This window comes from Ostrinia furnacalis, unplaced genomic scaffold, assembly GCF_004193835.3.
Source record: "Ostrinia furnacalis isolate ACB-3 unplaced genomic scaffold, ASM419383v2 OfSCF1635, whole genome shotgun sequence".
Lineage (NCBI taxonomy): Eukaryota > Metazoa > Arthropoda > Insecta > Lepidoptera > Crambidae > Ostrinia > Ostrinia furnacalis.
In genome coordinates, this window is record NW_021131874.1 from 60,378 (window position 1) to 88,332 (window position 27,955).

At 37.2% G+C, this 27,955-nt stretch overlaps 1 protein-coding gene across 11 annotated transcripts in view; it reads left to right on the forward strand.

The window, feature by feature from the left end:
* Positions 1 to 27,955, forward strand: part of sky (GTPase-activating protein skywalker) — a 99,125-nt gene that overhangs the window by 42,033 nt on the left and 29,137 nt on the right. For all 11 annotated transcript variants that reach the window (XM_028305074.1, XM_028305071.1, XM_028305070.1 and 8 more), the window contains exon 5: positions 27,398 to 27,522. In XM_028305074.1, the coding sequence (XP_028160875.1) occupies positions 27,398 to 27,522 (125 nt within the window). The remainder of the gene's footprint in view (positions 1 to 27,397; positions 27,523 to 27,955) is intronic.

Sequence of the window (27,955 nt, forward strand, 5' to 3'; positions counted from 1 at the left end):
TCTCCCACCTCGTGACAAGGTATGGAACGGCCCATGCGATCTGACCGGGTCGTCCTGATTACACGACAAATGGACGTCGCCGGCACGCCACAGATTTGCATTGCGTCGGACGTGCTGTCAATTCCGTACGTCTCACTTCCTCTGTCGCACGTTTTCATAATTGGCTGGAATGCGACCAGACGTATTTATTGTCAATAGCGAAAGCACTCTGCTCATCTATTGTTATCAAGGTTGTTTTTAAATAGAACTTGCAGGCTGTAAAAGGAAAATAACCTAAACGATGAACTGAACTGGCCCGTCTGGACGTGAATGATGGCTAGCGAAGTGGCGGCACTCGGCCCGAGTAGCAATTTAGTAGCCGGATACTTAGAAGTGACAATTTCCTCCCGTTGTCGAGCTATTGTGCCTTTATTTTTGTACGGCCAATATTTAAATGAACTGTGAGAATGTTCAAGGCGAACGCCTTTTGTCTTGCTATCACAAATTCATCTTCCATTAGTGTTATACGTCACATTTCCAAACGTTAACACGGTCGTAAACAGATTGTGTTATGTCATCTCCCTCGTAAACCGCTGAATTGATATGTATTGTTATGCATCTAAACAATAGGCTATCTTGGGAAACGTAGTAGACAACAATTAATTTTCATTGGGACTCTTTTGCAACTTCACTGCCTTGGAGATTTCGTCGACATGTTACTTAAAAAAAAAAACAAATATTTGACCACCATATTCGGATAAAATGGTGCTCATGGATCTTTCAAGTGCTTTATTATGGTACTGAAATAGTTGATGACGTGCGTTCAGCTCACGTGCGTCGTTGGAAGCGTTCCGGCTTGGTCGTGTCGAACATTGTTTTTGCTATCGACTAGTCGTGTGTCAATGTCGCCGGGCTTATTATTGTCGGTGGCAACAGAGAGTGGCCGTGACACTGCACCCGGACAGCGGTTCCAGCCGGTTCAAAGCGAAGAGTTCACGCCTCACGGCCCCGAGTTTTCGCTTGAAAACAACGCGCCTCTCGCATCGTCGACATAAACTTGGGCCTGTGTTTTAGTGGTTGGCGAACCGCCAGTTGAAACTCCCTCGGCGTATTGATCTAGAAGCTGCCAACACTCATTGGGTCCTCACATCACGCTACAACTTTCATGACCGTCATGGAATCTACGTTCAGCTGGTGGCCTGTTATCTAACCATTAAAAACAACTAGTGCTTATCAGCAATTACTGATAACACAATTTGCTTTTGCACACCTTTAGAGTGGGCTTGTTCTATCTTTTATTCATTTATCTTAGAATGGATTTCTTGAGTACTTGTTTGTTTACCATCACACTAGTTTTTATCCAAAGTTTTTTAGTCAATCACGGTTTGAATGGAAGCTATGTAAAAGTTGATTACGGCAAAGGTCAAAGGGCGCCGCAAAAAGCTCGAATAAAACGTCCATTACATGTTGTTGTGTTGAACGCGCATTGGAGCGGCAAGTTTCCTCTTCCGCGGCGGGATACGTTGATAGCGCACTTTTCCTATTTGAACTCACACCGGAGTTGAAATGTGATGCGGGCTGAGTCTCGGTGACTCTTATCGGGATTGTGTTTTACAACTTTTGACGTCTTATTGTTTTGTACCTCTGATGTTTTCGTTCTTAAGTTTTGTAAGGGTCTTTAATTTTTTGTTGGAATATCTTTTGTCAAATTAAAGTTTATTGAAATGAAATTGACTCTACTCAATTCCTAGTACGATTTTTATTGGTACAAGCCTCTAGGAGTGACGGTTATAGATGTGTATCGGTATCGCGTGCCGTTTACCCAATTTCTGCGAATCTCCGACCTTCCCTTACCTTTGTATCACCTCTCTTCGCATTTCGAGAGGGTTTTGCCGTCGTAAAGAACTTTTTATACCTTTTTATTACCACCAATTCTTATTTATTCGCGTTCGTTTCAATATCCCTTTTCCATAAGTCTGAAGGATCGAGATTGCTGAATTTGTAAATTGAATTCTTCGGATTTGGTTCATCTGCTTTTAATATTATCGTTTTCAGCGGTTTTATTTTACAAACGTGAAAAGCTAGCCGATGAATCAAATCGGTAAACATTATCAACGTCACGTAACAGATCTTATTTTATTACCCGCCAGAATGACTGGTTAGTGTCTTGACACGGCAACAAGGCCGAGCGATTTCCATGCTGAGGTCCAGCGCATTGTCACGAGATAGTGCATGATATCACACATGCGAGGCTAAGAATGAATGCACTAATAATAAAGGCTAGTGAATCACAGTTTAAAACGAACGCAAATGACTCGGATTGGGCAGCATTCGGTGCTGTAACAAGTTATTTTTGTTACTCAGAAATGACATAACATAATCAAGAGGTGCATCATCGTTTACAGTTCTTATTGGTTCCAATTAGGTGCTACATTCTGTAATAAGACTAATCTCACGCTGATCACGACTAAATTGATATGACTATTAAATTAACTTACAGTGCGATTCAGCCACATTATGGTTGTTAAAATCCACACAATGAGGATTTATTAATTTATAAAAACTGGGCATTAATTTTGAGTCCTCGCTAGCGTGCCACATCTTCGTGCTCCATTTATCATCCCTTATTGCACATTAGCCGCCTACAGCTGCCATTCAGAAGCACACGTGACATCCAATTGTATTGTCATGGTTGAATGACGACATGCAACTAGGCTCAATTTATCTTGATGACCTATTTACTTATTTTGCGAACTCCTACGAACATTTCTTGCTTACTTTCTCTAACTCAGCAACTTAACTTTTATCATCTCCTTATTGAAATTTTACAGTTTTGGGAAATTTCTTAGCAATACAAATCTGAATTAGTAATAATGTATTACGTGACCGAAATAATATAGATTGCTGATATAGATTACGAAATATTTCCAGTTGCGTTTGATAACAACAGATACAATATCGTCATTATCCTAATCCAAGCCGTTGTAATTGATAAACCCGACTAAATTTGTCCAAGCGTTCAAGAATGCATGTTTCTGACCGTAGATCTGTAATTTTAATGGTACGAGAAAAGTAGCATTGCATATAATATATTCAAAATACAAATATTTTAAACATGACTGTTTTGGCCTTTTAAAACATTATAGCCATTGGTCCCTTGTGTTACCATTTTGACTGTCATAGACCGTACATTCCACTTAACACATTCATTTGTTTTACAAATTGAGTCTCATTTACGGACAAACCATTATGTAAAGGTCCATTATGTGTAACGATACATTTCTTTGTGTAGTTCGTATAGTGATTTCGGTGTTTCCGTTTATTTGTTCGAGTATCGCGATCTTAAAATTTACAGACGCCGCTCGGGCTAAACCTGCGGTCTATTTCTGGCACTGACTGACGATCGATGTGGCTATCTGTGTTAGGAAAGGCACAGTTGTTGAAACGAGAAATTTGCATTTTTGTCTTACTCCTTAACCTCTCTTTGGAATCAAGTAGGTAAATCTGACTATGATTAGCGAGAGGCGGTAGAAGGGGAAATCGATAAAATCAATGAAGAACGAATTAAAGGGAAAAACAAACTATGCCGACCTAAATAAACATAGAAGAAAAGCAGGAAAATACGTGATTTTGTTTTCATGAATCCTGAAAGACTGTATTTTATTTTGATTGTTTTCATTAATAAAAACAATGGTGATAATCGTTTTGAAATTTTGACACTAAAAACAAAATCCTGTGTTAAACACAATCAGTCAAAAGCATTATGACACAAACAAATAACTTCTTTAACTTAAGTAACTGTACCTAGGTGTACATATTGTTGTATATTTTCAAAGAACTCTCAATCTCAGTTCTCCAAGTGGGAAATTAAAATCAATATCCCATCTTCGTGGTACGTGACCAGATTTCCGAGGCCCAACGCAATGCGTCGTGCATTCTTATCGCAGAGTACCTTTATGTTTCTGCTCCGTCGAACTTTGTAGATTTCCATAGGCTCGTTAACTTTAGCCCCCTGATGTGGGTCAAGTTACAGTGCTCTCGGGTCTTGCTCACGATTTTCCCAGTCAGCGGGTTTGAAAGAACGCTTCCGAGAGTTTTTAAGTACGTCTGAGTAACCCTCAGANTTGCCTGGGTTTGAAAGTAGGTAAATAAGGTTTAAGGGATAGATATGAACTACATAATATCATTAATTCTGTTTGTAAAAGTAAAAATAAATGAACTAACCTTTAATCTTCAGCACGTCACGCGGCCATTGATTGGCCATAAGGCACGCCTTCTGGCCAATCACAGCACTTTTAAGCCGGTTGCACATGTTGTCGTAGACTCTCAGTCGCTTTGTTTTTACACAGTTGAATGTGTGTGTGGGAGCTTTGGTGGGGGAAATGTGGGGACACTGGTTCTCGTTGTAGTTACGCGCGACTTCATATCTATTCTCTTTCTATGATCTGAGGAGTAACCCTTTTCTTTGGAACACTTTTGTAATTAAAAATTTTCGAGTTAAGCGTGGTGTTTGGCTCAGCTATTTTGTTTCCCATCGATAGGAAATTTAGGATAGATTAATGAACTCGTGGAAGTCTTTTTCATCTCCATTACTTTTTATTTTGTCAACTTTTACACATTTTCCTAACCTTATCTCGTTACGGCGTTGTAATTTATTTTTATCTTATTACAAAACTTCACCAAAATCTCTTTTAGTAACTTACCCAATTTCATTAGAGAACATGTCTCGTCCATCCTCTGTAATCCTGAAACTTTTAAAGCAAAAAGTTTTAGTTTTTCCTTTACAATGAATACCAGCTACGAGTGCCACATTACGGACTTTCCTATTCTACTGTTGGGTAAAACTTTCCTGCCTGTTGATGGAAAATGGCAATCTACCCTCCGTTCGCGGTTTATGACCGAGAGGGTATGTATTGCTCCCATAGAGTCGGCACGTTGCATTTGAGCGCGTTTCGGCTCCCTGCGGGCGTCGTTACAGAATGTAGGTCACGACCTGCTCTTGTCGCACTCTTGGTTCCTACGAATGCGATTCATTACGCTACGCCCTATTTTTAACCATATTCTGTAGTAATATTTTGCAATTGAAGCCAACAAGAAAAGTCATTCGACCTTGCGAATCGAAATTCCAGTCGTGCACACATGTAAACAGAGGCGACGCCAGCGCCATACATCAAAGCGGGTTTACGATCCGCGGCGGAACCGCGACTGTTTACAGATGGCGCTGTCATTACACGTGCTCATTCATCGCTTGAGCCTCCTTCGGGTTTGTCATTCAGTGATAGTTGATTGACTGCTCTAGGTCTTATTTTAATCGGTTACATTGCATCTAAGTTATTGAGCTTGTATCTATTAATAGTTAGAAGGTCATTTGCGCAGGGCGTGCCAATTTTGATCATATTATTTTCAGTGTCTATAGATTCACTTGCTATCTTTACCACTGCCTCTGTTACTGCGTTATCTCTATGCAGATCCACTGTAAAACCTTTTAAAGCGTTCGTTTGTTTGTTATCAGCACAGCATCATCCTACTACAGGTGTGATAGTATCGCTAATTTGCATTACCATTTTGTTGTTCCGTTCCGTCGTACGTGGGTGGAACACGACGCGAAGGCTGCTCGGAAACATTAGCATACAGAGTAAAGGCAAACAATGCTGTTGTGTTACATATAGGTATTTATACAGGGTGATCCGACAAAGATATATCGGAATCTGGGCACATTTCCAATATGAATTATCCCATTTTCACTTATGAAATTGTTTCTTTAATTCTTCTAATTTTGCTCCGGGAAAAAAAGGATTTTTGTTTTTTATTATAATTATGTATCATTGTTAGTTTGCAGTAGCCCAGATTATTGTACGTAAAAGAGACCACAAACCCCAAGACAAAAGTTACAATCTTTAACATGTTTGTTTACAGTTTTATTTTTCTGTTCTCTTCATTATGAGACCGTTTGCCTGGCAGTAAAAAGAGGTAGTATACCTAATGTCAGACCAGTGTAATCTGTTTCAATGAGAGTATTTAATATTTAAGAGCATCGTCATTGTAGTGGCTTTAAATCACATATCCTATCCATTAATTTCTATACAAGTGTACAATGCAATGATCTCAAAATTAAACTGAATGACTGGCAGCTTGCAATACACGTAAGGTGCCCATGTCTTAAAATGAACGCTGCATGTACATTGATCGCATATTATGTCAGGGATTTACACTGTACGATTTTTATTCCAGCCTATATCAAACAAAAATAACAAATAATGTCGTTTTTGTTTTCGCAAACTGACAAAGTCGATCGCCTAAATCAGAAAAAAAAAATGAAAATAAGAACTGGATTTCTATACGCCTTATTTTATCAAATGAATTCCTATTTCGTCTCAGTTAGATAAGTCATGGTCAGTTGATTCAAAGAACAGATCATGAGTCATACCTACTTGTAACAAAATATTCGGACTTGGCCATGACATAATATAAATCCCGATCCGATAAATTCTAACTGAACGTTAACCATGAAAGTTTGAAAGCGTTATAATGTTGTATTCACATGAAATCGCGTTACAAACGGCTACAGTACGGTCGAGTCTCGTGACACGACCACATGGCGATAATGAAACATGTAAACAACGAGGCGATCGACCCGCCAGAAGGTTGTACCAACCAGTCCATTTTAATGTAGACCTATTGAATCAAGAAAAACATTTGTTTAATAATTTTATGTTAAACATGTGTTAAGTTTAGCGGCCTCTACACCTATGTAAACTACACAAAGGAGCAAAACGATACAGCTTTATTAAATTTTGTAGTAAAAATAATAATTTTAGAGTGTACAAGATTATAACTAAAATAGCAAGACACGGGTCTTAACGCGGCGTTTATTAATGAGTTACATTATGTACTCACGACTTGACGTTTCGGCTGCTATGCTGCAGCCGTGGTCACAAGCATACCATAAGTTGAAATGGAACGCGAAAGTTTAAAATCTTATGCACAAGATTATGTAGAGTCGTGCGGTGTAAAAGCAAAGTTATGATCATTGAGGGCACAATTCTTTGTCACACATCGCGATTATGTTCGCGTATGCCGTTGGCCTTAATAGACCAGACTGGTAATAGTGCAAGGACTTTTACTTGTACAAGTACTGGTCTAGTCTCAGTGAGAATGTGTATCAGTTTTTTATAGCCGTGGTATAAATAAGTTCAATGTAACACTTATGTCGTCGATGTTGATATGTATCGATTTTTAGGGTGTGTCTGCGATTAGTGATGATAATCGTTACAAAAAATAGAGTTTCGAATGACACTAGCGTCTTTCGAACTTTGTTATGTGTCAGTCTTTTACTTGAAACCTTCCCTAGAAGTTAAGAACAGTGTAGTTACTGTGACATACTTTTCCGAATTCATGTATTTAATTAATTAAATACAGTCAGTATAAACAAAGATAACAGACAGAATACATTGTATAATTGCTGAAGCATTTATACATAGTAACATATGCCTGAATGTTGTCAAAATTAAAATTCAAGTATGGTAATGTCCCATTGTAGGCACATAATATTTGCATTTTATTTTAGGATATCCTTCGAGGTCATTTTGCGGATTGTAAGACGATGGCTTTGGTTCCTCATTTACAAATGCTACAATAGGCACATAATCATTGAATTTTATGCGCATTAAATAATTACAGGTTGAAATTAACCATACGCGTACTCAGTTTCTCAGAACATACCAATTACATAAAATAAACCATGAAATAAGTACAGTTCACAGCACTTCATCAGACTACATTTTTGTAGCAAAATAGCCCCTGTTGCGACTTCATAAGATACTTCAGTGTTTAGCTTGATATGCCGCTGTCTGTACAAATTTGCCAGGTCAGGTACGAATATGGAAGACATTTATTGACCAATATAACAGCAGATGATTCATTTACGTTATGCGACCCTGGACAGCCCAGATTGGTTGTGGTTGTGAGTTTTTGCCCGTTTCTCATAATCATAATGATCTCACTTCACAAATACTTACACACCTGTCAGCCATCAACTGCCAGTGCCAGTTATATCAATGAACGACCAAATTGCATAACAAGGACTGGTTTTACGATAATGGGGTTACAAAAATCTGCCCATCTTGCTGCTACTGACTCTTGAAGTAACTCGTCTGTTGTTTTGAATCTTACCACTGAAGTAGTTGTGATGATGTTTCGTAAATAGGATCGAAAGAAAAAGAAAAGCTGAAACAAAACTACATTTTAAAGAAGGGGGATAAGATATGTGAATGGAGAAACAAAATATTTCCCAAAGAAAGAAGAAAAATCATACTCCATAAATGCTTTTGGTAAGAAATGATAAAGCAACTTTATTACTAAACTTGTAGCCTAATAGTTACAAGCACGAAAGCCAAAACTTTGTAAGTTAAAGACATGTTTGACATTGACAGTTTAAAAGAAACTGTTACGCAGTTAATTTGTTATGTGAGTAATAACGAAAACAACACAAAATATTGACCTAGAAAACATCCTCGAATTTTTTGACGGCTCTATTAAATGTGTGTCTTTAGATAGAAAACAAACTACACCTTCGTATTTGTTTATCAATAAATAAATAATCATTAGAACCCTTATCGGTTTAAGAGTTCCTGGATTACCGTTGCTGATATGCACAGTTCTCCATCAATTTGCTAATATTATGTGTTTCTAAGTAAATCTTACTCTTATCTTACTGCCCGTTGATTTTCCCAACTCCAGTGTTTTAATAATGTACCCACAAAACTCGCACTCTACATTTGTCTAAGACAGTCGCTATACTTATTTATCCCGTTGAAATAAATTCAAAATTTCATTGATACAGAATTGCGCTAAGATTTTCATCGAGATGTCGATTCACAATGTTTAAAATCCAAAGAATCATATCAATGTGCCCACAAAAATCGGTCCCTACATTCCGCCCAAGACAGTCGCTATGTTTACCCCTTTTGCATCCAGTACAGAAGTTCATTGAGATTAATTGGCGCTTTTTTCATTTAGGTATATCGTATGATATGTTACAAAATCTATGATTAAAATTTAAAGAATCATCAATGCGCCCACAAAAGTCGCTACATTCCGCCTAAGACAGTCGCTATGTTTACTCCGTTATCGACGCGTTATCAATGCTCACGTGATCTAATTAGTGTGTCATCGGCCGGCGTCTGCGCTTAGTTTGTGACCTCCTGGGTCAAGGTCGCTCTTTTATCGTGTTTTATTTTAACTCCTCTCTAATTAGCTCACAATTATTTATAGAGCTATTGTCGATTGAGTAATTTTGTTACATAATTATCTTATGTCAATGAATTCTTAATACTTACGTTTAAACTATATGACATTGGGTCTTCAAGACATATTGTAGATGAAAAATGACAGTATGGGTATTCATTGGCGTAAAAAATGTGGACTAATATTGACTTTGGCCAGAGTTATTCAGCTTCATTATGGCGGTCCATAATGGTTAGTACCTACCATAGCACTGCCACTAATAAGCATCATACAATCACTTCCGACTCCATTAAGTGTAACACAAACATCACGGCAACGAGGAAATCAGCCCATACGTCATCATTTGATTGTTATAAACATTGACTAGGTTCTAAGCCCTACGGAAATATTTTTTGCTGTACCCAAAATTTTCCATATCTACGATCGCGTACGTGAACAATTTTCACATAGGTGTTGAGTATTCAGCAAACATCAAAATGCAAAATTTACTCAACGCTGAGACATTGTTAGGCTCAGATTGTTGTTTCTTTGCAAAAATATTTAATTTGTACATTACGCGCGATATTAAAGTTGATAAGGCCTTGAATGAAAATAAACATATCACGAGTGAGTTCCCCCCAAGTTATTGTTTCTAATTTGAAAGTTTCTCCTCGGACCAAGGATCTGAGTTAATAGGATTTGTTGGTATCAAATAAACTTGGGTAATTCTACCCTTTCGCAGGCGAGGGGAAGTTTCCAAGCGAACAAGAACTTTGATATTCCGACCGAGGTATTGAGGTAGAAAATAATCTCAAGAATATCGATATGAAAAGTTATGTTATTCTAAATCACTATAGGATTTACCTGTGCTCCTCATTCCTTATTATTTCAAACAGTCTTCTAACTGGCAACACATTCGTGGTAGCAACAAAAACATAAGGTCACTGATCGATAAATAATATTATGACAGATTAATAAACGATTAACGTCATGTACCTAAATGTAGACAATAGCATGGTCAATGTTCTCTGCCAGTTGATTAGCATTTGCATTGGGACAATTCGACAATTACACAACTTGTTGACCGACAGAACAAAACTGCATGCCGTCGACAGTCTGTGTGGATTATATGTTAATGGTGCTGTATAATTTTATGCCCGTTTACGCATGTATTGCGGTCAGTCCCAAGAATTCATTTTCTTATCATTTGTTTATTGTTTTGTTTTAAAGACACGGAAAACTCGACAGCATGAATATGATTTCTACTTCTCCTTAACATTTATTCTTCTAACTATACGATAACTTAAATCACATTACTTCGTCGAGTAAAAATCAGCTCTGTATAAAAGTGATGACATTGAAAACCCAAATTATATTTCGTTTATTGTTCGCTAAAGCGCGTTGTGGAAAGGGACGTATCCGGCCCGAAGGACCAAGTATCCGGCTCAAAGGACCAAAGTACCGCGCGGACGTGACGAGCGACCCTTTCAAACCCCCCCAAGTTATCAGATTTGACGCGTCCTTCTTTGAACAGGGTTAATTTGGGTACCGTTGAAGCCAGATCTCTATGCGATTTCATTTAAGGACACCCAAGAGACTACACGGTTGATTAATTTGATTTGGGTGACGTTTATTAAATTTCAGATTACATGCTTTCATTTAGGTCTTAGAGCATTTGATTAATGGAATTACGGCTCTGTGAATTCACTGTATAAATATGATTAACATTTCTATATCTATCGACTGGATATGCGTCAAACCCGGCATTAACTCAGATCAATCGTACGAGTACTGATAACAATAATCTGCCTCCAGTGACAGTGGCGGTACGTCACGCGATATCAGCCAGTAGTGATGACGTGAGCACTCTGTGTAAGTGTTACACTTCTGTCTGCACAAAGAAAAACAGGTTTATACGAAGTGACGTTTGAAAATAAATACGCTGGATAATGCGTCCAGTGCCAGACAGCTCGGTACCTATTTGCGAGTGAGTTGCGAATTCGCGATTGTACTAATATTTTGAATACGTTAATTTTTGTGCTATTCTGGGATAAAATGGTATAAGAGATTATATGAAACTGATAAGATTAATCTTTAAATAGTTATTTAATTTTTAGCGTTAAGAGTCGCATCTCAAACTAATTTGAAAATTATAAATAACTTGAAAAAATCGAACTGCCTAAGGCGGGAATTGAACCCACGACCTTCCGCTTGCCGGGCGACTGCTCTTCCTTCTTCGACATGTAGGGTAGGTATACTCAACATTGATGAAACAAACGCTGGCCGTAACAGCGTATTACACTTGAAAATTTCGACGGGTTCATCCAGTGTCTAAGTAGCTCAGTTGGAAGAGCAGTCGCCCGGCAAGCGGAAGGTCGTGGGTTCAATTCCCGCCTTAGGCAGTTCGATTTTTTCAAGTTATTTATAATCTTTAAATGTCGAATTTGTAAGTCTGTATCGAGGACTTGAGAATAACGTGGTTAGTTATTAGACAAAGAGCAACTTTCTCATCAAGCAACGCCAAGGTTTTAACACTGTAGCATCTTATGTTGTTATTTTGCAACAAAATAATATTTAATTACTTATTAATTTATGCCGTCGGCTGTACAAGGAAATCCCCAAATAAAGGCTGCAAGTCCGTTGCTAGTCACCCGTGTCAATCATCACGTAGGCTAGTGTCGTGACACTAGAGATTCGGCTGACGCAACAAGGGTACCACCCGACAGAAGACAGCAGTCAAGCTAAACACAGCAGCATGTTATGGAGTTGTAATAAATGCTATATTGCAACGAAAATTTAGAGTCTAACGCTGTCGTCTGAATTGATCCTCCCATCAGCGGAGCCCATGTGACCTGGCGTGCTTTGCCGCATTAACGTGCATTTGAGCAACCTTGGAGTGTATCACATATGTACTGTACTATCCAAAGGCTTGGCTATATCTTTCGTAAGTGCATTAAGTCCAGTTGATTTGTGCGATGTTCCACAGTTTTGACAAGAAAATCCGATGAGTAATAGTCATCGTGAGAAGATATACTAGTAATTGATTGTTATGACTTCTATATTTTGTGGTGAAAATTACAATTAGTCACTTGTTACGCGACAATAAAATACTTATTAATTGTAATTATGTGACAATATCACAATGATTTTACTAATTTACACTGTGGTGTGTGACGATGAAGATATTTTATGATACGTCGATTGCGAACATTCTTTAGTTGAGTCACGTAAACGAGTAATATCTGACGTAAAATTACTTTATCTTGATTAAGTCTGGCCTGTCATGCTTTATGATACATTATTCATTGATGCATCACGATTACATTAATAAGTACTACCAAAAATAGTCTCAACTATTATGCAATTACCACTGAATTTGTTTTAACATAAAATGGAAATCTTTTAAAATAAACTTAACTTTTGTATTGATATGTCTCAGCCATATCTTAAACGTATTAAGATATTCACATGCATGTTGCGATGTGATAAAGTTATAAAAATATTATGGAGCAATAAAGATAACTCTTAGGTAATAACATACATTTTAATGTTATATGACTTATAGGTACAGAACGCGTTCCAAGCTCTGCTCTCGCAAGTTGCATATTTTGACAAATTAATGAAATAGTAACGTTTTATCTTGAAGTGCACTCCTGTGCACTACTGGAAAAGTATAAGGTATTTCTTTTAGTTCATAATCATCATCAAGGTTATTTTAGCACGATTGTAAAAAAAAACTTTGAAATAACTGAATCATCCATAAAAACCTCAAACTCTTTGATAAAATTAATTATTTCATGTTCTCGTAAATGATGCAAAGTCCGTTTCCAGCTAAACAAAGTCAGAATGAGTTGGCTTTTTGTCAGTACAAAGTCCGAATTGAATGTCATCCGACAGTGAGACAGTGACTCATGATCCGTTAGGTTTTTGTACTTCCTATTTACAATAGAATAGAAAAAGTTCATCTGGCTGTAGTAAACAAAACACTACTACACTTAGGGCCAGTTTATAATCCGTAGTTAACTATTTCATAACAAATGGTTAAATAAAATTGATAACTATAAACTAATTGGTAAAACAAATACTTAAAATCAAGCTAACTGTTGTAAAAACGCATAGCTGATATTTTAACAAGTGGTCATAAAAACTATTGGTTGTTTTAACTACGAATTAAGAAACAGTTCCTTACATTTAACAGCCTTACTTATAAACGTTTATTAAAATTAAGACACAGTTTAACGGTCTATTAAATAATATCTTAACTTAAAAACGATAATTAGTGTTAACCAACGTCTTAGTGACTGCTTAAATAACTGTCAAGTTAAACAGCGTCGGACCCTTGTTTAAAGCCCTAATTACCAAAATGGCGGATCAAAAAGTTAACAGCTGATGCGTGACGTGCCATGCAACGCGCTGTGTTGCTGCGCTGCGCGAAGATACACACAAAACAAAGCATGAAACACATGGCAAAGGTTGGCGCAAACATAATACAAAGTGAAAGTATAACAATAGATAGACATTACAACGGTTGGTGTTTCTTAATACCTACACAGTTAAAAAAATAATTCAATGGACTAATAATACACCACATGTTACGTCGGCGAAACACTAAAAAGACTTGAGTTAAACATTCCGACAACAAAATCCTAAAGGCTTCCTAAGGGTGCATGTACGTGAGAAACTAAAATTACCATGCCTTAAAATTGCGCTAAAACTAACAAAGCATTTACATCTTAAGTTTGTACAAGAAGTATTACAATTATCTAGTATATAATATTACAATTGGTACATAATTTTAATATGGCGTATGTGGGACATAGTCGCCACAGTACTTTTGTTTGTTTGTTGTTGTAGACTTGACAGTTGACTGACAGACAGCGTTTCATTTGACATAACTTTGACGTTTATTATTCTTAATTTTAGCATTGGCTTTCGACATTTTGGCATTAGAACTGGTCTGAAGTTCGGTTCAGGTGGAGTTAAAAAAGAAAAATTCTAATTAACAGTTGATTAGTTAAGTGACGCTTAAGCAGTGTTTATAAGTGAGAAATATTTAATTACTGATTAAGAAGTTAACGAGTCATTAGTTAATTAGTTGCTTAGACGTTGATTAGTTGATTTTTATAAGTAAGGCTGTAAAGACATTTTTACGTAGTAGGTAGCTAAAATAAATCTACACGTACTTCTATGCCAACTGACATGTATTCTTAATCTTAATACAGACAATATTTATGTGATTGTTAAACATTAACGATTATCATTTTGTGGTTTATCTTCGCTTTCAAACTTAGGTATTCCGACCAGAAACATAAAATATGTAGCCGTTTCTAAATAAAGCGATAAAACGTAACCGCAAACATCCTTCTTGTTAATAATGTACAGTCAACAACAAATATAATATACATTTTGGTTGTAGAATAGTACCTGTTACAACTACTTAAGAAAATAGTGTCTAGTTGGACAAGTAGTCGTTGTACCAGTCGCCGTATTAAATGTCTACCTATGATGAGTTTATTATCATCTTAAAGTTATTTAATTACATGGTTCTTAATGAGAGTTTATTAACTTTTAATTACTAAGTACTTAAATATCTAAATATAGTTTTAAATAGCTTTTAGAACTCGTATGTTATTTCTAAAAATGTTACAGAGCCCCTTTTAAATCTATAAAGTCTAGGCACTTCACCAAAGCAGGCAATTTAATAAACTTCTCATTTATAAAACTGTCAAGTTGAAGTCGCAAACACAGTTCTTCATATAGGGCAGTTTGTTTGAAATTTGTTCTCTGGAAGCGACAGGGGCTTACAAGCCCGTCCTAGTTTTAATCTGCTCTACCTATAATGTGCTAAAATTTGAGTCAGCTTTCTAGAGCATAAAATATTTGTGGCCGACTGTATACCGAAGCAAGATATTGTTTCCTGAATTACAGTATAATAAAGTACGCCTTGTGTTTACGAGCAAGCTATTTAATGTGGTTTCTTTCGACGCTTCTGTTTCGTTGATAATAATATTGATAATGACAGTTTTTTAGTTAACTCTGTATAAGCATGATTTAGGGAAGTAAATGAAGATACTTTTCCCACTAAAGTTACACTTAGCCTAGACGCAGACCACCGGCTTTTAGTTGGCCAATAGTTGGTTCGGGCTGTTAATCAGTATGGGCATGTATGAAAGCGATTTGGTATCGGCCGATTCTTCATACAAATTAAAATCGGGTCCAACTATCGGACAACTAAAAGCCGGTGGTCTGCGCCTAGGCTTAAGCTCAGTGTTTAAATAAGGACAATATCAAGGTTTTTACATACAGCATATCGTTATAATGCATTTCCAGACTCTTCAAGGGTACTTTACCTTATTAATCTGTATTACCATTCTTTTGTTATTTTTGCGCAAACGGTTCCCCAAAGACGACACAGCAAAGAACTTATTGTTTTTCGTTAAACTCCCAAAGGCTACTAATTTACGTCAAATATAAAACAGAGACGCTCTGTATTTAAAATAGTTGAGCCATTTGATAAAAAATGCATTCGTGATACAATGCCTAGACTTGGTTTTATCATTGTTTAGTATTCGTCTGGAAGAAACAATAAATCTTCATTACTTTCTCTTATCAATTTTACTACTTATTTAAACTGAGGTTTACTTAATTAGCAATGTTTTATTTTTAGAAATATGTGCAGATTATAGTGAACTTGAACCATTTCTTCTCTAGTTTTAATGTCCATATTATGTCTGCGCCAACACTGATAGGACTGCTGTTTTAAACAGTTTATTATAAAAAGTTAAATCGCGTAAGTTTTAACACCACATACTTAAGTAATTGATTTTTAACCTGTTTTTAGACATGTTGTGTCATTAGGTAGAGAATCAAAAATTTACGTAGCATTGTTTTGACCAACAAGAAATAAGAAACGTCCAATTCAAATTGGTCCGTTTGTTTCTTTACGTTTAGAGGCTTCTTTTTCAGTTAACGTGGTGTTAGAACTTAAACTACTAATACAGAGTGATATTAGATCTATAAATATTTACGCCCGTATTCACAAACATTACTATGAGGTCTCACAACGCGCTTGGACGCTCCCTGTGCACTGTCAAAATTACTTTTAATTCTAGTCCTTTAATGATGAAGAACTTCGCAAGCGTATGGAAGAAATAAACCCCTGAGAACGGTGAAAGAGAAGAGAGAGTTTGTTAAAACGTATTTTTTATGTGGAGTGTCGCCCTTATTCACAAACATTACTATGAGGTCTCACAGTGCGCGTGGACGCACAGGAACCAATCGCAGAGCTCTATTCAACGCTGTGCGTTCGATTTCCTGCTTTACATAAGCAAGCATCGTTTGTGAATACGGGCGTTAAGCCTCTACATTTTCCTAGATCCTAAACCGAACGTTATTTGTTTTACTGATCGTAGACATGCGTACGCGGCACGCCACGACCCGTCTGATGAAAGAGACAGTGACGAACGATCCAACGTTTTACGGCTTATACCGTTGCCGTTTATGACTGTCGTCAAATGTAGGGTTGTCTTAAATATATTCTAATCTACCCTGCCTTTGTCAGATAAAATTTTAAACAGCTCTAGGTATACCCATTTCTCACGCACCCTCGTACCTATCTATTCTGGGGAGAGAAATACGGATACAATTGAAATAGCAAAAGTCCTCTACGGATAGAGCCTTCTGGCAGAATCTAGATAAAAGTTTAAATCGCTAAAAAGCTTGGTTATTGAACTCTTGCTGGTTGTCGTACCTACCGTCTAATGTCACGATTTTGAATCCTTCTTCTTATTATTTTGAAACCTTATTTTCGTTTAACGTAGGTAGAGCTCGGTGGTTACTTCATCAAGTGTTATGGAACAGGAGTTTCAAAAATCATTATTACAGGATATTGATTCATTCCTGAATTTCAGCAAGCCACAGCCCTACTAAAACCTGCGCTTGCGCGTAGCTCGATAAATTCACCGATGTTTTATACTCGGTTGGCGACCCGCTATTTGTGTCTTTCAGTCCCACCAGCGGCAGCTGGGTCATGTCTAACCTTTGACCTAGCCGGAAAAATAGGTGCTTTCAAAATAGGTCGAATGCCATCTTGAATAGGGAAGTAATTCCTTGTCAAGATTCGGATCAAGTGTTACGGAACAGGAGTTTGAAAAATCGTGATTACAGAATATTGATTCCTTTCCGAATTTCAGCAAACCACAGCCCTAGTAAAACCTGCGCTTACGCGTAGCTCGATAAATTCACCGATGTTTTATAGTCAGTTGGCGACCCGCTATTTGTGTTATAGTCCCGGCGGCAGCTGGCTCATGTCTAACCTTTGACCTAGCCGGAAAAATAGGTGCTTTCAAAATAGGTCGAACGACAAGTTCCATAGGGAAGTAATTCCTTGTCAAGATTCTTTCTTGTTCCGATGGCTCAGCGACCCAAGTGTGTCTTGGCCTCTGAAGAGATGTCGCCATTTGCTTCGGTCTTTGTAGTTTCACGCCAGATTCTAGATTCGATTTAAGTTCAGATTCACACAGCTGAATTTTTGCCATTCAATATTCCATTCTGTAAATCCATTGTTATCCCTCTTATGAAATGAAAGCCACTACTCCATCTACAAAAGTTTTACCACACCGATATTCTGTTAGCCTTTATTGGTTCAAGCGTCGTTTTACTTTTATCTACCCTTTAAAATTAATGTGCTCGCTTTCAAAGGAAGTCAACTCGCTCAACCGACTGCGGAAATGTCACCAATTCACTCTGCGCTCATAAAAACTTGGACTATTGTCATTTATTTATTGTTACTGCCGATGAAGTCGCCGTAGACATTGCGAAATGTTTATTTCTTTATCTACACAATACACTCATATTATAAAGAGGAAAGATTTGCATCCCACTTAACATCAGGTGCGATTATGGTCTGCTTTGTTATGCATGAAAAAAAAAGTAGGGAGATTCTTCGGTGGTGAAAAACGGATCATATTTTGTTGGGTTCATCAATGATGTATTGTCATTTTATATAATACTAGCGGCCGCCCGCGACTTCGTACGCGTGGACCTCGTTTTACTCCATTAGGGGTGGAGTTTCGTAAAATCCGCTTTTAGCATCTATAGCGCATACATTTTAAATTTCAACTCTCTTACTTTAAACACATAGGACTTTCATAATATAAACTTCCGACCCTCCTTTTATCTCCTTAGCCCCCATGGTTGATTTCTAATGATACATTTTAGTATATGTACCACCACCACCACCACCATTCCAGCCATAGGACGTCCACTGCTGAACATAGGCCTCCCCCAATGCTTTCCATGTTGACCGATTGGAAGCGGCCTGCGTCCAGCGCTTCCCTGCTACCTTTACGATGTCGTCGGTCCACCTTGTAGGTGGAAGTCCCACGCTACGTTTTCCGGTACGCGGCCTCCATTCCAGAACCATTCTGTCCCATCGGCCATCAGTTCTGCGTACTATGTGCCCTGCCCATTGCCACTTCAGCTTGCTAATCCGTTGGGCTTGAGACTTGTAGTTTCTGAGACTTCGTGATGAGTGAGTGAGTCACTTAGTCATTCAATGACCTTTCTTTCTACTAAAATTATACGTACCTATAGTAATTATCATTAAAATCAAATAAGTAAGTACCTACCAACCTAAGTAATTAAAATAAAGACCCTACCAAAAAACTAACAAATTACATACAGAAAATAAAAACGAAGTAATTCTTATCCTATTTAACTACAATCGCCCACGCGCCCATCCCATTTGTCCGCCGCTGAACCGTACCCTAATATTCATCTCGGTAGATGGCGGCACATAGTAAGAATTTGCAAGGAAGTTTGTAAAAAGTCACTAATTAACACTTTGACTTGCTCGTTTAAACACAGTGAATGATTCAAATAGGTACATACAGTGAATGGTTCAATTACATAAAATATCTTTATTTATTAAATTTTCAATATTATTTACGAACAGCGCTATTCATAGTACATGTAATATTTAGTTACTAATTTACTAATGATGTCGATAGATGGCGTTTGACAGCTTTGCCTTCATGAATATTTACGTACCTCAAAATTTTTTGTCAGGCGCTAGAAGATTTTAAGCAATGACGATAGATGGCGCTTTTCCACGTCTTATGAAAATCCCAAATATTTTACGGGACCCTATTGTTTTCCAAAATAAAATTTAGCCTATGTTACTCGTGAGTTATGTAGCTTTCGAATGGTGGAAGAATTTTTAAAATCGGTCCAGTAGTTTTTGAGCCTATCCATTACAACTAAACAAACAAACAAAGTTTTCCTCTTTATAATATTAGTGTAGATTGTCATTTATTCAAGGTCATCTTTACTATTTTTACATTTTATTAGCATATGTTTCACATTTCCTCTCCAGCTTAAAATCCGCAGTTTGTTATATGCTGATATACTACTTATTCATTAGTGGTATAGGTAAAACTATTTTTTAACAATACTGTACTATAAATATTCACTTAAAGCACACGAACTGCCAAACTACGTAACTAACCAAAACAAACGACGTAATTACTAAATCACGCGTAGTTTAGTCAAATAAGAGCGTTTTGCATTTGCACATAATCGCATATTATTATTGTTAAAACGCAGGCACACACAATACTTATTTATCTTCGCTCGTTTGGACATTTATACCTACATAAGTGCGCAGAAGCACATTGTAGTGTAACTTAGAATCATAATGAGGCGTTACACTTGGACAAAACTAGTATTTATTGTTTACTAAACCAAGTTTTGAAAAAATGACGCTGGTTCATGATGGTTTTACAGGTTTATATAGTTCAGTTTCAGATACATAATAACGTAATGACGCACGAGGTTGTGCGATCGCGATCGTTCGTTCGTTTCAGCCAAATGACGTCCACTGCTGGACAAAGGCCTCCCCCAAGGATTTCCATAACGATCAGTCCTGCGCTGCCCGCATCCAGGTACTTCCCACGATTTTCACCAGATCGTCGGTCCACCTAGTAGGGGGCCTGCCCACACTACGTCTTCCGGCCAGTGGTCGCCACTCGAGAACTTTTCTGCCCCAGCGACCATCAGCTCTACGAGCTATGTGCCCCGCCCAGATTGCATGAAGATTTAAAAACATTTTAATTTTGATATAATTTACCCTTTAAACTGTATTTGTATAATGCATTGTTTTCCTCATGATCAATGATCATCTTGTGTTACAAAGTATTTGTTTGAATGTTTCAATATCAATAGTTGCTAATCGAAGTATCTAACGAAGTGCTTTAATCTTTTGATAAAAGTAAATAGACCCTATTGTCTTTTATCTTTATTGGATCTTGATTCTAATCAGTTATCTCCTTCCCGAGTTTGTTTATACAATCGAGAGTTGATTTAATTAAAATTTTCAAGTTATAAATTAACCATGATTTCGAATGTTATTCTGGTCACATGGTTATGACAAGGGTCAACATGAAAATTGGGGAGATATCAAGGGGTTTTATATTCGTCCTGAAATTTCGTGTTATTTCACAAAAACTTCATAAAAATATTTATTACTAGCTGTGCCCGTGACTCCGTATTGCGCGTGAAAATAGTCTTAATAATATTTCCCGTTTTTGCAACATTTTTCTTTACTGCTCCGCCCCTATTGACTATAGGGTGGTTCCATAACCTTCCTCTGGGCTACCGAACCCAACACAAAAGTATTTTTTTCAAATCGGTCCAGTAGCGCGTTCAATCAAGCAAACTTTTCAGCCTGTATAATATTAGTATATATTTAGGAGTTACTTACCAATGCTGCAATATGCCATAGTCTCTCAATATAGCGAATACCCTTCGCGTTTATGAAGAGTTGTGTAGGGCAGACGTAATAAGTGGGCGAGTCGGCGTAAACTTCCAGCTGTTTTATACGCGTCATAACTTATATGCCGCCGAACGACTGCCAGTTTATGTGCCGTCAATACAATAACGCGATGGTATATACTTTGAGATATGTATTTATGTAATGCCTAGTATATTGTCACGCCAAGGCCCATAACTTAGAAAAAACGCTTAGAATTTGTTTCAAACTGTTGAATTCGAACCAATTTGGGCTAATCACAGTTTTGAGTCTGTATTTATAATCTGGCATTTACAAAAAATAATTACCTAATTCATATTTTTTGAAGAAAATATAGTTTTAAATTCTTACTCCTAAGTTCGGAAATCCATCTTATTTCTCATGATATGTAATAAGTAGATATTAAGATTTTCATACGACAAATTGTATTTATTATTATGACGTCAGACGTTTCTTTGAATATTTTTTTTTCCTTTAAATCAAATCAAAGTGTTTATTTGCACAATAGTATGGGTTATACAGTTGTTTGAAGAAGTAGCTAAATGTTTTCACCATACTGCCTGTCACATTAGGCATGCAATTTATGTTTTTGAGTCTAAAAAGTTACATAATTCACTCGTTTTACATCAAAGCTGCCTGTAAATTAATATTCAAGTAAGTAAGTACTTGGAGAAAATCCAATTTTCGCTGAAGCACACGTATTACGTTTTCATGTTTACATACTTTATTATGAAAATGTACAAAATGGATTATTAATTTTCTTCTAGGTATTTCATAAATTCCGAATATTATCTTGAATATTTAATTTTGTTTGTTCATGAAAATAGACATACTCGGTAAACATGACTCAATAAAGTACACAATATTTAATATTTCGCTTTGTATTTTCTTTATTACTTTTTTTAACTGTACTATATTGATCACAAGCATGTAGTGTAACGTATAAGGCTTATGTTGCTTTGATGAAAAAATATAGTGAAGTTTAAGTAATAAACCGTAATATTTTGCCGATTCACTACAAATAATGGCTCCTATATTGATTATTTAAACGAGCATTTCGATTTCTCAACTGTTATTTCTACGACAACTGTTTTCCCCATTAAAGCACCGAGCAGTATAGAATTATGATGACTAGTTAGTCCGAATAGTACTAGTTCAACACATAATAATATGGGTGAATGTCTTTCAGCCTAGAAGTGGGTTACATAGTTTTCAGCGCGGGATCAACGATCTCTACCACAAACCGCGGAGAAAAGTCAGGTCACTAGTAGAATACACAATAGATTATTGACATTATGTTCTAAACATGTTAGTTATGGTCTAAACTTGTTGGTGATCTTAAAACTAAAATAAATAGAAACTAGTCAACACATCACATTTATTTAAACTCTAAGCCTTAGAGTCCTATGTCAGTCCGTCAGTCAGTCACCTTAGAGTCTAAGGTGACTGACTTACGGACTGACATAGTGGTCTATCAACGCACAGCCCAAACCACTGGACGGATCGGGTTGAAATTTGGCATGCAGGTAGATGTTATGACGTAGGCATCCACTAAGAAAGGATTTTACGAAACTCCACCCCAAAGGGGCTTAAACGGGATCCACGCGTACAAAGTCCAAATGATTTCATCTTCATGAATTGTAATCTCAGTTTAACTCAATCATCTATTTTATGCATGTATTTATTTATTATATATTTTATATATTATTTATGTATGTAGCATATTATTATTTGTTTTTGTATTTCTTTCCTGCACTAGAAGTACCGCCAAACAAATTTCTTTTCTGCTCAACCCAAAGGTAAACTGGTCGAGAATGCTTTAGTGCATTAAGTTCGCCTTATGTACAAATTTATTTTGGCATAAAAGTTTAAATAAATAAATAAAGTAGCAGGCGGCCGCTAGTTAATCATAAAATATCAACAATTCAACACTTATGGTAAAAATTTTGCTTCATCCTCCTTGTCTTGGCTCTCATTGTGTGATAGGATAATGAAAAGCTACTTCTCAATTTCTGAAATCTGCTTCTACAAGGTACCTTCGCATTCCTTTCTTCAAGTTGCCAAGAGTGTCTGAAGTCGTTAATTTCTACGACTCGAAACCGGAGAAAAGGTCGAATGAAGAGAAATGAATGACTCTCTCATACTTACTGTGTTGACCATGAGGAGGCTGTTCTTTATGCCATGTGCCAATGTAGAGCTGCTCCACATTTGAATACTCTTCTATTCATATAGATAGCACATCAAAATATACATGTTTGTTGCAAAATCACCCCTAACACAACGGTATTAGATGCCATAGTTTTTACCTTGATGTGCCGTGTATGTACGAGTACGAGAAGCTAAGTTGATTTTACGATTTGTCCACTAAGCAAACATGAGTCAGACAACCTGGGGTCATTTAAATATGAATATAGTAAGCGAGGATGATATTACAATGTTTGAATTGAAAGGCCTGGGAAGTTGAATTTATACTGTACTTTGTAGATTAATATTTTATGGGTGTCTGTTTTTCTGTACGATACGGCTCTGCTAGTAGGTACAACTGCTAGCCAATTAAAGAATGATGTGGGTTGTTGGTGTGCATGAAACAAAATTTCACCATAAAATGTATTAGCGATAAAAATGTACCTTACCATCAAGTAAGTCGTATTATTTATTTACATATACGACGCACTATTTCCCGAATCTTTGACAACTAAAACATAACCCTATTAAGATTTGCGTGTTTAATTGAATAGGATATGAAGGGCTCAACCCTTTCGCATTATAATTATAGCCCATTGAATCACCGGCCGGGGCCTCTTTATAGTACACAAAGCCCTTTAACGTTTTGATCTTGAACTCTGACATTGAGTGAGCAAATAAAGGGTGAGCTAGTCAGACCTCAGAACAAATGTCCTAAAGTTGAAAACACGTTTGCCTAAACAAATGTTTGCGACGTTTTTGTCTGTCACAGAAAAACTTTATCGCCCGCGTCCCTGTTTCAAAAACCGGGATAAAAACTATCCTATGTCCTTTCCCGGGACTCTAACTATCTCTATGCCAAATTTCATCAATTTTTCAATGTTCAATGGTTTAGGCGTGAAAGAGAGACGACAGACAGACAGAGTTACTTTCGCATTTATAATATAATTAAGTATAGATTAAGGTCAAGCGCTTATTTTCTTTGCAAACGTCTCTCGGGTGGGTTCACTTATCCGCTCAGCTAACTCCGCCAAGTTTCCAATAAGTTATGTACTTTAATTTTCTGTGCCAAGATTCAATTTCCTTTGACACCCGTGATCTTCTAGGGTTGGGTGATGTGAAAAGTGGGATGAAACTTGTAAAGTGGTTCTAAAGCTCCAGAACTTTAGTAAACTTTGCACCGCATTACTTTCTCAGCATGACCTATGGTTGACTGGTAGAGAATGCCACTTGGCATTAAGTCCGCAACTGTACAGTTATTATGTGCATGAAATATAAATAAAATAAAAAATAAATGTAATGTTATGTAATGTAAAGTTATCAGTCAATAGAAGACGTAGTGTGGGCAGGCCTCCCTAGTGGGACCACCTAGTGGTGGACCGACGATCTGGTGAAGATCTCGGGAGGTGCCTGGATGCGGGCGGCGCAGGACCGGTCTTTTTGTAAAACCTTGGGGGAGGCCTTTGTCCAGCAGTGGGCGTCTTCCGACTGAAACGAATGAAATGAAGTTTAATTATTTCTAGCTGAAACGGACGAAATGAAGTTTAATTATTTCTAGCTGAAACGAACTAGGCTCATGTTTCTTGCAACTAATCACTTAGTTTGGGATTTGTTGCGTCTCACAGGATCTCGCTAATGAACGCTCGAGAGAAGGAAATCCTTATAAGGACGTGATTCAAGACATTGAGTGTGTCCTATTCCTATTGGCACAGTGTAGCGTAAGCACTCTCATAGTGATTGTAGTCTAAAAGCATAGGCAGGCAGCATATCAAGGAGTACTTCTAGCCAATGTATAGGACTCAATTCAATTAACTTCATCGTCTTAATTCTTACCATTTGATTTTGTGAAAATATAGAATTTACTTTCCATTTAATTTTTTAAGTGACATCCAAGAAACTTGATTAATTTGATTATGAGCCCATTACTCATTTTCACCATGTTTTCATCTTGGTCACTATTAAATCCGACTGAGGCCCGATTCGACCAAACTTTTATACGAGAATAACTCCTCGTATAACTGGTACATTGACAGTTTCAGTATGGGAAATATGTCAAAATTACAAGTTTATTCTGAGATTAATATTTACTCTTGTTTGGTCGAATACACCCTAAGTAGTGAACGAAAGTCCTCTCGGACTTGTTAATTAAAATTTTAAGATTGAAAATAGGCACAACTGCCAACCCTATCCTAGAGTCGGGAACGAATCACTTAGTCGGGCCCCAGGCGTCCCGCTCCCGCAGGACCCCGTAACGTTATTAAAGCGCCGGATATTGGACTAATGTGAAAGCTCCGAGGCGTTAAGTGTACATCGCTATATTTCAGACAGAAATGTACCATAAGTTCCAAGGAAATGCTTTTAATATTTGAACGTGAGCACTTAAAGTTGGACTGGGTTTTTACAAATTACATAAAAAGTATTCTGAAATCCTTGTAAAATAAATCTAAAGCGAGGATTTGCCAGAATTAACGAACACTCGAGGGAAAAAGAAGTTCAAATTCGGGGGTCTCTTTTTTATGCAGAACAAGGCAGGTATTTGACCGCAATTATAACTAAAGATGTTAAGTAAGATGCTGTCTAGGATGGTACATATCTGCACTGTAAGTGCTTATTCACTCTCGCCTTAAAAAGACCCGGATTATTGGCCTTTTTAAGAGAGTATTCGGGAAAGACAGCAGCAGGCAAGTTTTTTAGTCCCTAGCTGTTCGCATTATAAAAGAAGTACTCCGAAGTTTTAACAATACTAATTGTACGAGTATGTTTCCCAATCATCCATTCGTTATTTTCAACCAAAAGACGTCTACTCCGGGACAACAGCCTAACATAACACTCATAACATAATAATTGCCGTGTTTGTACACAGCACATACTTCGTTAACATATGAGTTTTCACACCTGTGTAAATGCCTTGCTTCACGGTTTCACTGACCCAATTACTTCTTTTATTAAAATGAACAGGTGTTTCGTAATTAGTACCGTTAACGAAAAGGGTATAATTATGAAGAATAAAATAAAATAAAATAAAAAGATTCTAGGCCTGGTAATTTTCATTGTTTACTTAAAGAATTACTAATATCGATAGACTTTCCCTTTCCTCTTTGGTGTTTGACTCCTGGTTTAAATGCTTAATGGTCTCGCTGACATTTGTACCCTTCGTACTGAAACCACAGTAGGTCAAGTCCGGTAAGCGATTCACCAGGCCAAGCACCCGTCTCAAGAATTATTATTTCGTCTATTAATCGATGCAGTCACAGTACCAGTCACCGCTTGTCACATATTTTCTTTTAATACCTTCCTGTATTTTATATTCAACGTTTTTTACTTCTACCTACATGGCTTCGTTTCAGCCAAAAAACGTCCAGTGCTAGACAAAGGCCCCAAGGATTTCCTTTCCCGGATTGTGACGAGGTGCGTCTCGCCGAAATGCGTATATAAACCTATGGAATTTCACAATTTCACTAAACGCGCTGTATTTTGACTTGCCAATCCCATCGGAAGCTCCTGATTTATATGTGCAATTACAACACAATGTACAGCAGTAATTGATCTCACATCTCCGGTTCCCCCGGGAGCCCGTGTGTGGGTTAGCAGGCAAATTGCTCCTCAGTACGCGTGATTGATTCGCCCCCTAGCGAAGATCTCGCTTCTGGATGTCAACGTGTTTGTTTACTGTCGAGGATGTACCCATTGAACAGAGGGGAATATTCCGACATGTCTTAAATCTTCAGATTTTTTTTCTTTTCAGCACATGTGACTAAACATTTTGTAGCAGTCACACTCATTACATAGGTACAAACAATAAGCAGACCATTTTTATTGATGGAAATTCTTTAATCCATTTCCATACAAAACTGATATAATATCTACGTAAATGGTTTTTAAATGAATGTCAATTTTACTCCTTTCGTACTAAATGGTTTACTTTTAATGTCTATTTTACTCCATTACTACTCGTGCATCTGTTTTGCTTTCAATTCATTGTTAAGTCACAGTATTTGTTTTATTAGCAATGAAAATACCTTTTACGATGTCGATAAACTTAAATAGTCAATATTGTCATTGTATAATTGCATTAATACTACGAGTATAATCTTTTGTAATTACGAAACGATTTATTTCTAGGATTCCTTTGACATTCTTATCGTGCCAGTCCACCCCGAATCGGTATCTGTTATAATAACCATAGACTCTCCATTGCAGAGGAGGAGTGCTACCACTGCATGGCCAGCCTGGTCGCGTCCAAGGAGAAGATGTTCATCACGCAGACGAAGCTGCTCAACGAGGTCACGTGGAAGACGGTGATGCAGATCGCCAAGAAACATGCCGTAAGAATGACTTTTTATATTCTTCTACCTACTAACTTTGCACGGTTAAGCTTAAGCTGTGCACTGCCATTTAATTTTGGTGGGCATTTGAACTTCGCTTCGCTTCCTCTTTTTTTTTTTCTTCATCATCATCATCTCAGCCATAGGACGTCCACTGCTGAACATAGGCCTCCCCCAATGCTTTCCATGTTTCCCGGTTGGTAGCGGCCTGCGTCCAGCACCTTCCTGCTACCTTTATGATGTTGTCGGTTCACATTGTGGGTGAACATCTCACTCTGCTTCTTTTCTTATATGCCGTTAATTGGTATTTACAAAGTGACATTCAAAAAACATGATTTGAGTTTGAATCAGATCGTGAATTTGGATTCGCTATCATTTCACGTAGCGAAATTACGTGCCATATCTACTGTACGATCGAATTTTACTTTGTCTT